Genomic DNA, 13,751 nt, shown 5'->3' with positions numbered 1-13,751 from the left:
TCAGTATTTATTAAAAACAAACAAACAAACAAAACCCACCAACACTAAACCAGGACACAGTGGAAAGGTAAACTAAGAGCAAACTGTCTACAGAATGTATATAGATACTATTTATTTTTCTTTTGGGCAGGGGATATCAGTCCTCACAATTGTGGACTGATTTATAAAGTAATAGAAGAGAGCATTCAGTAATTCTTCCTGACTGGCTAAATGCAGGCATTCAATGAGTTGAAGCATGCTGTGGAGCAGATGATACTGTAAAAGAGGAGATAGGGAACAAGGTAAATGGATGTAAGAGTTTCAAATAATCTCTCCTGTCTGCTTAGGCTTTCATTCTTTTTTCTCCCACCAGTGGCAAGGCCGAGCAGCAAGCTTTGACAGCCAGGGGTCTTGTCCCTCTCCTAAACCACCACCCACACCCTGATACAGCAGCGCAACAAGAAAAACAGGACTAAACCAAGTTATTTTTGCACTTGGCCTACAGTCTCAGTAGTTTGTTGCTGAGTGACAGTGGCTGCAGCAAGACTTTCCAGCCTAGTTGTTCCCGCATAAGTAAAGGCAGAAACCCGTTTTGTGGTCAAATACGTCTTTGTCTAATATGTCTCCCAAGGTGATGTGTTTCTTTTTGTGGCTTTTACTGTATGGACCTGTTTCCAGAGGAAGAAGCTCAGTAGACATGAGATGGAAATTTGGTCTGTAAAATAAGATGTAAAATAGTTTTTAATGTGTATGAAGGCTGGAAAATTGCAAAGATGTTTTGAGTTTCTACAGACAGCATACTTTGCCAGGAAAGGAGACATCTGGACCAGCTGTGCTGCACTGTCTGTGCCTGCTTAGAAGAACAGAACTGGAAGACTTGAGAAGACTTCTGGTCTGTGAGCAGATCTTTACTGTTGTGATCAGCCCAAATTCAGCAATGTGTTTACAGGTTTCCTGTTCATGTAGAGGTGTTCATGAGCTGTTAGAAGTGTGTGCAGTGTGTATCCCAAATTCCTTTTGTCATATATAAAAAGAAAAAGCTGTTGGTTCCTTGGGCGTGGGGCAGGGATGTGGGTGGAACTGTATTTCTGTATTTCAAGTCTCCCTAGAGCTACCTGCATGAACAGTTTCTTAAGACTCCCTTTGTAGCTGCTGGTCATTACCCCCCATAACATCACCACATCACGTGGAGCACTGGAGTTGTCATGAGTGGAGCTCAGACATGAAGGGGGAGAAGATGTTACAGAAATAGGTGAAATTCTTGCATGAACACTAGATCTTTATTTCTTACATCATCCTAGTAATAAAGGGTGAACAAAAGGGTAAAGGGAAATATAGAAAAACAATATAATAGTAGAAGAACTTCCACACTTTTGTCTTGAATAATCAGCACTTCCTTAATGTATAAAGTTTCTAAGGCCTAAGACCCAGAGGAAGATCAAATTGTGAAGAATGAAACTTCCCTGGCTCCTTGGCTGCAGAGACCAAAAATGAAGTTACAATGCTATGTACTAGCTTTACAAGTACAGCTAATTCAGCTGATCTTTATCAGACAGCTGCAGATTCTGGACGCTTTCACATCTTGGATTTTTCTCTGAGTTGCTAAATATGTTAGTGCTATTTGTTCCATTGTAATTAAATTAATTAAATTAATGAAAATAAATTAAAATATTTAGGTTTTGAGTCAAAATGAAATTTGCTAGAGAGACAGCCATTGCTCCTCACATCAGGTTAGCAGAAACTGCATCCATCAGCCACAATTTTCAGGTCAACTTCAGTTTTCATTTTCCTAAATGTCACAGCATCAGCCTTCACTGAACATCAGAACTGTTATGAATGCAGAGAAGGATATTCATTTGCATTGATTTTCTGGGTAAGATGAGTTCAGTGATGGACAAATACGTACCTTCTAGTCACACCTTGTGTCTTAATTCTCTTTATGTGCCACGTGCTATAGAAGCAGAAACAATAAAATCACTTTATTTGTAACTCTTGCCTTGCCTTGTGAAATGCTTCCTCTCATAAAAGCAGTAATCACGTGCTATGTGATTTCAAATGGTTACAGTAATCATAGCAGATGTTACTGAAGGTGATGATAACACATCCTCACTTGGTAAGGGATGCTGCAAAGGCAGACCACACATTTTGAAGTAGACACTCCTTAGGCTATCAGAGCCACAGTTCTTGATTGTCCTGGGACAGGCTGTGTACATTCTCTGGGGATCTGCTGGGGCAATAGTCACAGAAGAAAAAAAAAAAAACAAAAAACAAAAAAAAAACAAGAGCTTACAGTCCATTTAAACAGAAAGGTGGTGAAACTAGTAAAAGTAGTACCAGGAAAACTGGTGAAAGTAGTTTTCCAGCATAAAGAGAAGTACCGTGTACCTCTACCAAAGGACACCACTGAGTACTTCCAGGGCAACTCATCCTTTCTGGGAACATTCCAGTCTTATTATAGGAAAAAGTTCTTAACCATCCCAAATAATTGGTTTACAGTGGATGGTTCAAAAGCTGACTGCAGTCCCCCTGAAACTTGATCTGAGCTGGACCGAGCCTTCAGGTTTTTAATGTCATGAATAGGAGGAGGCCTCTTACAGGTTTGTAGATCAAAGCACCTGTAACACAAGTGCAGAGTGGAAGCTGTGCCCAGAGCAAGCTGCCACAGCCCCAGATGGATATGAAGATGGCACTCAACAGTCTCTAATTGCACTAACCCACTCAATTTTTTTTTCTTCTTTAATTCTGGCTTATTGGTTTTTTTTGGTGTTCTCTGTATATTCTCTGTCTTTTATCCATTCTTCTTGTTATCTAGGATTTAGTCAAAACATACGTGGGGTTTGACACAAAGCTTCTATTTTTAATCCTTGCTTCACACAGATAATCAATTTCCACTCAATACTGACTGTCACTTGCATTACTGGAAAACTGGATCTCTTGCTAGTGAGAAACACCCACTCCTCAATGTCTCAAAACCCCCTACATTTATATTTTAAATGCTGAGATTTTGCCTCATCCCTCAAAAAGGGGCTAATCAAACCATTGTGTGTTTGTCATCGCCTCAGCACAGCCACTCAAGAAGATTGGTCACACTAATGGAAACTAGATACCCTGTACAAGCACAAATACTTCTCTTTCATCTAAAGAAGGATTATAACTCTGAAAACAGCTGAAGCTGGCACAAGCCCCATCCCAGAATTCAATCAGACTTTATTACTCCTTCCCTCTTTCCATGCTACTCTTAATTATATAATAACTCACAGAGCAGTTATATGACTATCGAGCAAAATGAGGCAGACCACCTCAGGGCTACATACCATGGAACAGCCTGCACAAGTGCTGGTTGTTGGTCTCTTTGCAAAGTCTGCAAGCAGCCACAAATGAATGGTTTATGCTGAGTAACGCAAACAAAATAAACACATGATAGCATTCCCAAACCTTCCTTTTCTTTTTGATTTTAGTCTCACAGTCTCCAGTTTCATAGAACAACGACTGACTGTAGGAAAAGCAAGAGACACTGCAGCGAGGCCTGCCACTTAATTACTGCTAGTTTAATGATGGGGACAAAGGGCAACGTGAATCCTCACGGGTATGTTGGACTGCTCATTACAAGAGAACAGAGATGGGGCCAAGGAACTGTCCGCAGTCAAATTCCCACCCACTGATTTGAGAGCAAAATAACTTGGTATAAGACAAAAATGTGAAAAAACACACAGTGGAAAGTGAGGTCAGCTGCTGTGAAGCTCTGCTGTCTGCACTGAGAAGAAAGCTGCAATGGAAAAGGAGCTGTGCAGGAGCTGCAGCCTGTTTTTTTTGGCCAGGATGAACATCACCCCAAAGTCAGGGCTGTCAAGAGGCCAGTGCTGCAGGTGAGACTGTGAGAAGCGGAGCTTGGCTCTTCTTTGCAGATGCACAAACCTAGAAAAAATGGATTTTGTCCAAGTGCTGGAGGCATCCCTGGTAACACTGCTTGGCTAATGACACTTCTGCTGCAGTCAGCCTTCAGTGGCAATGCCACTTGAATGCTCAAGAAATGTTTTCTTTTATTTTCCTGGACTTGACACAGGGATAATTTGTAATTACATTTTACTGTTTTATATATAAACATTTTAAAACAGTGCATTAGTCATGCAAATACAGTTATATATATTATGTTGTCATGATGTTTGTAATTAAAAATAAGGAATTTACAGCACATATATTTCAAAAACCCAGTGTACTTTTCTATTAAAAAGACAGTTCATTAAAGCTAATAAAATACCTTTGAATGGCTCAACACAAATCCTAGAGCATATTCTGTTGCCACGGAAACAGTCGGCACCAAAACCAAGTGGAGACAAGAGTCGCTCCAGCACCAGAAATAAAATGCAAAAATGTGATTAGGCAGGTAAAGAGCCCATTGAGCCCCGGGTGCCTGGTGTGTCTGAATGACCAGCAAAAAATAAGATGTTTTCCGGAGCAAAGACAATCCTTGCAGCAATAGGCATTTGTGCTGCCAGATGCAGGATCGTCAGATACCTCAGCAACAAACACCCTTCAGGGCGAACCAAGCCGCTTTTGGAATGAAATGAGAAATGGAAGATCCATGGCACGTAATTGCCTGGTTTGCTTGAACACAGCTGAGCATCTCAAAGGGATATTGCACAATTGACACACAGCATGAGGATGCTGCACCCTAGCTATGCCAAATTTCATGGGGGTTATTGGTACTGGTGTCCCTTGATTAAATTTTATTTATTTCTTGCTGTGTTCTGCAGCAACCTGAACATTTCAATTTCTCAGGCAGGCTTGGATAAGGAATGGAAGGAAGATGGCAGATTACTCTGACATCGGAGATGGTTCCACTGGGGAAAACTGCGTTTCATTTAAAACCTTGCTTTTATAGAAAAAAAAATGCAGTCAAGGAAGCACTGAGAATTTAGAACAAAGCTGTGAGGAGCAATCTCCTCCAGGAGCTGATTACAAAGCATAACTCTGGTCTGCGAGCTGCCTGCTCATCTGTTGGAGTTCTCCTGGTCGCAGGGCTTGGAGCACTTTGAGGCTAAGCAGGAGATGTAAAGTGACTGAAGTGCTGCAGCCACTCAGCAGGAAGTAGCTCCATGGAGGTCAGGGCCTGCCTTTCTATTGCAAATTAATTGATACATTAATACGCATGTCTTTGTTCTCTTTTTCCTCTCCGTTGCATGGTCTCATAACACATAAAAAATCTTGCTTTCCCACTGGGAGCTGGCCCACCAACCCCACAGCCGCTACCCCTGCTCCCTGGATGCCTGGCAGGGCCCTGCCACCACCTCCATGCCCCAGGAGCAGCGCTCTGCCTCGGCTTCCCCACCATGGAGCCGTGTCACAGACCTGCTCCTCTTGCCCCAGCCAGTGGCTCGCTCATCTGAGATGCTCCATGGCTCTAAACCAGCATTAAAACCTCTCCACACCCATTGCAAGCATGCAGCTTGCAGTGAGAGGTGCCAAGCGCTGCCGCTTGGCAAGGGACAAGGAAGGAAGCATGTCACTTTGGTGGGGCAAGGGTGACGAGCCAGGGCCCCTCGGAGCAGCCAGGACAAGGAGGCACCGAGCCGTGCAGGCTCCGGGCCTCCAGTCCCCTCCACAGATGCCTGCCCTGGTGGCTTTGCCTCGTGGATTTAGTCAGACCTCACCTTTTTTCTTACTGGAGCAATTCCATGGAAAGTGCTCATCTTCACTTCACTTGCAAGGGCTCATAGGCAATTTTGAAGAAATTCACTTAACTAAGATATTAGTGAGTCAATAATACACTTCTGTATTTTATTAGAAACAGAAAAAAAACATATATTGTTTTTTTTGACCCTACCTGTGTAGCCATGACATCAATTTTCTGAAATGATCAGTTACCATGGTTATAAGTCCCTCCAGGCTGCCAGATGCCTGCGGCAGAAAGGCACCATCTCGGCCCCAGCACTGGGGTGCTGCACCAAGCAGGGGCAGCCACTCTGTCCCCCTGGGGTCCCACGTCCCTGAGCACAGCCACGGGTGCTCACTGCACCCAGCAGGGCACCTGCCTCTGCCCGTGCCTTGGGCCTGGAGCTGCCATTCACCCAACCTCAGCTGCAGGAGAGGGGCCAGAGGCAAACAGACCAGCAAAACTCCTCTGGGGGTCTTTGGAACTGGTCCATGACCCCCAGGCTGCAGCCGGTGACAGAGCAAAGCACAGGGGAGGGAAACCCAAGCAATCCTTTGCCACAGGAAGGCCCACTGCATCCCTCAGCACTTTTGCCTTGGGAGGATGTACTGAGCAGAAAATTTGGATCTATTCCAGACACGCTCTGGGAGCTGATTTTCAGAGAGCAGAGGAATTAAAGAACTGCTTAGATGAATAGCTGAGCTAGTATTTTTGTGTCCTCAGGAAACATCTTTCATAATAATAGAATTAGTAATAATAACACCGCAGAGAAGATCCCACTGAAATCACGTAGACTGCAGGATGCATGAAATCCTGAGCATGGTGCGAGCTGCCTGCGTGGGTCCTCCTCGTGTCAGCAATATCCTTGTTGACTGGAGACAAACCTTTTACTGCGAATCGGGAGCGATGCATGAAGCACAATCCAGCCTGATCAAAGTACTGAGGTAACTGCAAACTCTGTTCATAATGGAAACTGTCCAGAAAATAATGAATCATTGCGTGTTGCAAACCACAGCTTCTCCGACAGGGCTGTGAGCTCTGAATCTGAAGATTTTGTTTTTAATCTTCTTGTCAAGAGGAAAGGATGATACAGATGTCCCAGCACCAGGAAGGATGAGCAGAGCACAATTTCTTCCCTCCAGCGGACCTGTCAGCTCCACAATGAGCCCCATATTTTTGCAGAATCCTCTTCTTTAATGAAACCCCACTTTCTGTCTCTCCATTGTCTCTGCCAGCAAAGCACGTGCAAAGAGGAGAGTGCAGAGGGAACGAGAGCACTGTGGTGGGGCTGGAGATGGTGGTGGGAGGCAGCTGGGTGCCGCAGAGGGCACGGCAGGCCAGCCCACACCAGCATGAAGCCATAGGCCAGGGCTCTGCCTCTGCCACGAGGCTCTCAGCAAACAATTCTGGCAAATTCAGTTTTGCTTATTCTATACTTCCACTGCAAAGCACAAAGGACCTTAAGCAAGCTGCTGTCATCTTCTTTCCTTCCTGACACTAAGATCCTCCCCAGCTCCTACATCCTCCCACTTCTGTGAAGTCCTGGACAGAGAACGTTATTGCTTCCCAATTCGTGTGTGACGAGTTAGACCTCAACCAGATGTTATGTGGGCAGAAATACCTATTTGAAGTTAAAAGCCTATGATTATACTTGCCAACCAGACATTAAGAAAGTATTAAATGGAGAAGTTATTCTCCCCTTCTTGTTGCAATACAATAGTATCTTTACAATACACTTGTTTAAGTTGCCTACTTTTAATTTAGTTTCCTAGATTCTAATGCTACATGAAAAATCATTTCACTTTATCAGTGGTTCTCATGAGCTGGAAAAGAGCAAGAAAAAAGCCAGCATCATTGAGAATTAGACAAAGAGGAAAAAAATAGCTGTGGGAGATCTTGCTTTCTCTTTCCTAGCGTTAACATAACTTCTCAATTTACTTTATCAGATTGCCTTCCGAAGGGAAGTATTTTTCAAGAGGAACAAAGATGAAAGGAATTATTACTTACACAGATTCTTCTTTAAAGAGATAAAATATTTGGCAATTAAAGCATGAGAAACTGTAGACTCACAAGGAAAGCAGTGACTTCACCAGAAAAGGCATATTAGCATATTTTCCAGTAATCTCTCATTACAGAAAGCGATAGCACTGCTGTGAAGCACTGCCTCTGTGGAGGGGCTCTCTGCCCCCTGTGGAGCTGCGGCAGCTCCGGGTCAGGGACGTGCACCACAAGGCGCTGTGCCTGCTGCAGCCCGTGGCCCGGAGAGCAGGGGGACACGAGTGAGTCCCTGCTCTTGTGCTGGAGCCACCTTCGTCAGCCAGCTGAGCTGAGAGCACACTTAGAAAAAGAGCTTTAAAAAAAGTCTGGTAGGGGGAAAGGGCCTGGCCACAGTGGCTGTAGGTGAACCTGCCCAAGGGATGAACAGGAACACAGCAGAGTCTGTGCCACTGGTAACTCTGAGTTCAAGGGTTCATCCTAAATGCATGGTAGCTCAGAGGGACTCCATGGGTGGCAGTGGCCTGGGCAGTTCTGAGGTCTGGGCTGCGCAGAGTGAGGAAGGATCAGCCACACAAGCTAAGGAAAACCCTGTTCCCAATAGGGGCAGGGGGCTTAGGGAAGCTCCGGGAGGGGAAGACACAGAGGGTGTGAGCAGTGCCAGGAAAGGGCTGGGGCAGAGCTGCACCTGGCAGCAGAAACAGGGGCAAGGTCAGTGGAGCAGATCTTGAGCCCCAGGGTTTAAATGCAGGTGTCATTGTGTGTCCCTCACCCGCCCTGCTCCCCCCCCAGGGGCAGAGATGCAGGTGGGGGGTAATTAATGTTTATCAGGGCACTCGGCGTCCTGGCAGCCCCATTACCTGTGGCACAACCTTTGTTTCCTCTTAATGAGGTTGATAAATATTTAAGCAAGAAAAAGAGAAATCAATAAAACCTAGCAGGAGGTGATCTCTGGCCTTTATGTCTTTCTTCTTGGTGAGGGCAGCTGTGGGCCGGGGGCTTGGGGCCTGCTCAGCCCACTGGCCACAGGAGATGCTGCACAGAGGCAGCCACGCTTCGCCCGAGCTCCCTTCAGCCAGCTCAGAGTGGAACCACTTTTACAGATCAAACATGATTTTTGTCTAAGGGTTTGGCAGCAAATGCAGATAATGCTGTTCTGCTTTACAGGGTTATTCTGAGGATTAATTTGTTGATGTTTCTTGAAGTACTTTGAAGATGTGGAGTGCTAGATAAGTACTGCGTTTTATAAGCCGATCAGACACTGCAGTTATTTTTCCATTTTGCCTCATTCCAAAAGTGTTTGTACAAAACAAATTCTGTGGGTGAGGGCAGGCAGCGTTTGTCGTGTCGGCACTTTACAGGGTAGCAGCAGGCAGCCCTCCTGCCCCAAAAGCTGCAACTTCCCACGCTAGTAAATGCTTCCCAAGCATCCCCACTTTCCTGCGTCATGGCATCCTGGTCTGCTAGGTGCACCAGGTGGTTCAGGCCATGGCTGTCATCCATAGTGCTCAGGATGCACCAAAACCGTGGTTGCTGCCTGGGGGCTGCAAGCCTGGGTAAAGCTGCAGCTGGAGGGGCTGCATCTGCAGCACAGCCACAAGGCAGTGGAGAGAAAACCATTTGCCTCGTTCCATGAGCAGTTTTCTATGAGTAAATCACAGGTTCTCAGCTCTCACGGAAGAGCCACGTTTGTCACTGTGCACAGGCTGGCCTTCCCGTCTGCTCCCCAGGGCTCCGGAGAGGAGCTTTGTGCAACACAGGCCAGCTGCAGGGCGTTGTGCTCCTCCTGCAATGGCAAGGTGAATCCTAATCGGCCAGATTCTCCAAAGACATTAAAACGTTTGATGAATTTGTGCTACTCTGGACAACCAAAAGCCTGCCAGTGCAGCTGCCGTCTGTTCCTCATGCCACTGATGCCAAGGCGAGCACTGGCATCTGCGGCAGTGACCGTCAGATGTTGCAGGAATGCTGTTTCAGGTTAGATGTTTTCTGGTGTAAGAATCATTGCTGCCCCACCAGTTTTAATTCAAGCCAGAGAAATCATTGGCATAATTATTTACAACTGTGCAATTTCTGAAAATTGTATTTCTGTTACTGTAGTTATTGATCTTGAAAAGGGCTATAAATTAACTTGACGGTTCGCATCATTCTTCTCTCTTGGATTATTTCTCTGCTTGATTTGCACTGTGTTGAACTTTCAGCACCACCCAATTACAATCAGTGTGTGTTTAAACATTTTTCTTGTGCAATCAATATAATTATAATACAGAATGTGAAGCAAGTATCGAGTCACCTCCACGTTGCAGGACAGCATCTCTCAAGGCAGGCCTGGCTTTTCAGCAGCGCGGGGACGGTGTGGCGGTGCTGTGGCTCAGGAGGGCTCGTGGCCCTTCACACCACGGCCACAGCCCCCAGAGCCCCTGTATGTGCTGCTACCGTGCTCCCCACCACTTCCCTGGGCGGCCCTGCGCCACACCAGCAGGAGGAATCCTCACCTGGCCAGGTAAGCTCCCAGCTTCATATACTGAGCGTTTGTACCCAGACCTGATTTCTAATGTGAAAAAAGCGTGCTTAATGACACACAGACACCTCGTAATTCAGCCTCTGTGTTCTCAGGCATCTGGAGCAACTGTGACAGGAATAAATCACAGAATGTCTGGGTTTCTGGATGACCTCTGGCATCTCTGGGCCAAGTCCTGCATTGCCAAGGGATGAGGTGCGAGTGGAAGTACCTGGGGCAGTTGCTGCTGGGTGATGTGGCAGGGACTGGTGGGACGTGGCACAGTGGCACTCAATGCTGCTGCCAGCTGTGGGTGGCCAAGGCCAAGCCCCGTTTTGTGCCCAGGGCCCTCCTGGTGCTCTGCTCATGTCCGTGCCCAGCATGTGCCTGCTGCAGCCCCCAGCCCCCCTGCTCAGAGCCTGGGGGGACTTCAGGCCTGACAGAGCCAGAACTGCTGCCCAAGGGGCTCCAGCACCAGCCCCGTCCTGCCCCCATCTCCTCTGGGGCTCGGGTGTTGCCACCATGGAGCCACACAGGTTTCATCGCCACAAAGCGGGGATGGGAAGAGACCTGGGGGACTGAGGGCCATAGGAATGGGTTTTGTGACAACCCTGTGACTGCAGAGGGAAGACAACTGTGCTTCATTAGACATAAACTGGGAATATCAGCAACATCTGGTGACTGCTGGCTAGGATGGCTCACCAACACGTGAAGAAAATCTCCAGTTGTCCTCTCAGATTAATGGATTTTGCTGTTTGCTCACAGTTCTGTACATACAAAACAGGCAGACCCTGGCCTGGCTCAGAAGTGCCAAAGCCCTGGCCTAATGCCCTGCCTGACCACCAGGCCCCCTGCCCACACCCCCCCAAGCTGCTGCCATACTCACTGCCCTGGCCAGCCCTGCACAGACACCCCACTCTTGGGAACAGCCCTGCGGGGTGACCGGGGCAGTGTGGAGCTCACTGCTCTGGAGCCTGGCCCCAGCACCCCATGCTCCCCCCAAGCAGGTGGCTGCAGTGAGCTGCATAGCATTTATTCAATGTATCACAGAGAAGAAAGCCTTGTTTAATTAGTCCAGGTTTCTTCAGAGAGGTCATAGGCAGGGACACCCCATGCTGGCAGGTGGAGGGAGGCCTGGGGCGGGCGTCCAGCATTTCACCCTTTCACAGTGATGGGATACGGGGCAGAAGTGCCACCCCATGCCAGGGCAGGAGGGACAGGGCTGCGCTCACTGGGGCAGGGCTGCCAGAGGTGTTGGGGGGCCCTGCCGTGGCCCCTCAGACCTCCAGCTTCTTCTTCATCTCCATGCGGTAGATGATCTGGTAGCCGTCATCCCAAGCATAGATCTGCCTCTCCCGGGGGCTGTACTTCATGCTGGAGTGGGAGCCGTAGCGCTTGGGGAAGTAGACGAGGGAGGCATCCTCGGGGGCCAGCGTCCCACTGACATCAAAGACACACTGCACGCGGGAGCGGCTGGGCAGGCGGGTGTTGTAGGCCACGTGCAGCGCCCCACACACCACGAAGGCGCCCTCGGCGTTCTCCCGTGGGCATGGCGTGTCCCACATCTGCTCGATGTCAAGCGAGGTGGGGTCCAGCTTGGCCAGGCATATGTTCTTCTCATTCTCCTTGGTGGCGTAGATGGCCCAGAGCCCCTCCTCATCTGCTGCTATCTCAATGTAGGTGAAGGGGGAGAGCCCGAAGACAGGAATCTGCTCCTCGGCTGGGAACACCGAGCTGTCCACCACCGTCTTGTTGGCCAAGTTGAACTTGATCACCTGGAAGGGGCCCTGCTGGCGGATGTAGTAGAGGTGCCCGTCATAGACAAGATGCCCAGTGCCCACCCAGGGGTAGGGCAGCTTGATGCGGGCAGCCTTGCGTGTGGCAGAGAAGAGGGTGAATTCCCGCATGCGGGGGAAGACATACACCGTGTCGTTGGCAGTGCCATCAAAGACGTAGATCTTCTCAGAGTTTCCTGCAGCATCCTTGGTCCAGAGACCTGAGGAGCTGCCAAAACGCTTCAGGATCTTCATGGCTCTGACGCTCGCAATGGTGTCGCTGCAATCTGCAAGAGTTGAGCAGCTGTGAAAGCCTGAAAGCCACCCGGCCCTGCAGGCAGGGAGGTTCCTGTTCCTGCCCCGTGCTGGGGTCACCCTGTGCTCAATGCACACAGGTCTCGGTGTGTCCCACCCCAGTCCCCAGGCAACTCCCTTGCAAACTTGCTGCAGAGGCTGCAGTGCCATCCCCGCTGGCACCAGTAAGCCCCATTCTGTTCCTGTGCATTGGGCTAGGGGAGCCACCCCCAGCCCAGCCCAGCTCAGCCAGGGAGATGCCCAAGGCTCTGGCCTGGGCTCTGCACGCAGCTCCCGGGCAGCTGCAGGCGTCCAGGGCTCTGTGCCACAGACACCACAGACCCCGCTGGGGAGTCAATGCCACGATGTGACCGAGCCTGGGGCAACCCTGCACCCGGGGCCACCCCGCTGAGAAGTCACAGCAGGCTCTCACCGGTCAGCTTGGTGTACTTCTCGTTCTTCCTCTGCTTAGCCGTGGCCACCTGCTTCTCCATCAGCGTTTCGTCCACCTCCACGCATGGCGGTGCGGGGTTCTGTGTCTCCAGGTAGTCCACCTCGCGCTCCAGGCGGTCCACGCGCACCGCCGCGCCCTCCGCCTCCGCCCGCAGCGCCTCCCGCTCCTTCTCGGCAGCCTCCAGCATCCCCAGCACCTGGTTCTTGAAGTCTCGCAGCTCCGTGGAGTAGCGGCTGCTCTGCTCGTGCCACTGCGAGATCCGCTCCTGGGGAGGCCGAGGGGGCGCGGGGGGAGGGGGGGGAGCTGCGGCACGGCCCACGCGTGGCAGCCGCCCCGGCCCCCGCGCCCGACGGCGGGAGCCCCCCGCGGCTCCCCCGGCGCTCGCGTCCCGTGCCCGCGACCCTCCCGCTCCCCCCCGGGTCCCCCCGCGGCCCCCCCTCCCCCCTCCCAGCACCGCTCCCGCACCGCGCCGCGCGGGGGCCCCCCGACGGCTCCGCTCCCGCCCCCGTCCCCGCTCCTCCTCGCCCCGGGCCCGCTCCCGGCCCCGCCGGTCCGCGGGGGAAGCGGCGCGGAGCCCGCTCCGTACCTCGAGCAGGGCGAGGCGCCGCTCCACGTACTCCATGAGCTGCTGCTGGGCGCGCGGGGCCGCGGCGAGGAGCGGCAGCAGCAGCAGGCAGCAGCGCCAGGGCCCCATGGCCGTCCGAGACTGCGGCCGGCGCCGCCTCCAGCTCAGCGCTCAGGAATGCTGCGGCCTCCCGCGGCCCCGATGGAAACCAGATGGGGAGCGGGGAGGGGGGGAGGCTGCGCCCCCCGCGACACCGGCCCCGGGCGCCTTAACCCCTTCGGGACGGGCGGCGGGGCCGGGGCCGCCGCGCAGCCCCGCGCTGCCCAGGGCTGCCCGCGGCAGCGGCCCCCGCCAAGCCGGGACCCCCCCCCCGCCCCAGGGCCCGGCCGCGGCTCCCCGGGTGCCGCCGTTCCGCGGTGCCGCGCACGGTGCGCGCCTGCCCCCTGGCGCCCCGCGGCTCGGCCCCTTCGGTGCTCGGGGGCCGCCGGGCGAGACGGGCCCCGGAGCCCCCCCCCCCCCCCGAGCCGCGTCCCGTG

General features: G+C 51.1%; 2 protein-coding genes across 3 annotated transcripts in view; one reads left to right on the top strand and one right to left on the bottom strand.

Annotated features, from left to right (window-relative positions):
- Positions 1 to 1,968, top strand: part of SYT6 (synaptotagmin 6) — a 37,952-nt gene extending 35,984 nt beyond the window's left edge. For both annotated transcript variants that reach the window (XM_072028485.1, XM_013092214.4), the window contains one exon: positions 353 to 1,968. Coding sequence is in view for 1 of the 2 variants with exons in the window: in XM_013092214.4 (XP_012947668.1) it covers positions 353 to 424 (72 nt within the window). In the remaining variant the exon portion in view is untranslated. The remainder of the gene's footprint in view (positions 1 to 352) is intronic.
- Positions 1,969 to 11,144: 9,176 nt separating this feature from the next.
- OLFML3 (olfactomedin like 3) lies at positions 11,145 to 13,541 on the bottom strand. Its single transcript, XM_027445133.3, has 3 exons — positions 13,237 to 13,541; positions 12,630 to 12,915; positions 11,145 to 12,189 (listed from the first exon to the last, which is right to left on the bottom strand). Exons 1-3 carry the CDS (start codon positions 13,342 to 13,344, stop codon positions 11,405 to 11,407), a joined length of 1,179 nt encoding a protein of 392 aa, XP_027300934.1. The 5' UTR covers positions 13,345 to 13,541; the 3' UTR covers positions 11,145 to 11,404.
- Between the last annotated feature and the right edge of the window lie 210 nt (positions 13,542 to 13,751).

This window comes from Anas platyrhynchos, chromosome 27 (genome assembly GCF_047663525.1).
Source record: "Anas platyrhynchos isolate ZD024472 breed Pekin duck chromosome 27, IASCAAS_PekinDuck_T2T, whole genome shotgun sequence".
Taxonomy (NCBI): Eukaryota; Metazoa; Chordata; class Aves; order Anseriformes; family Anatidae; genus Anas; species Anas platyrhynchos.
Note: the sequence above shows the minus strand (reverse complement) of the source record. Positions and strands in the feature narration are given on the sequence as shown.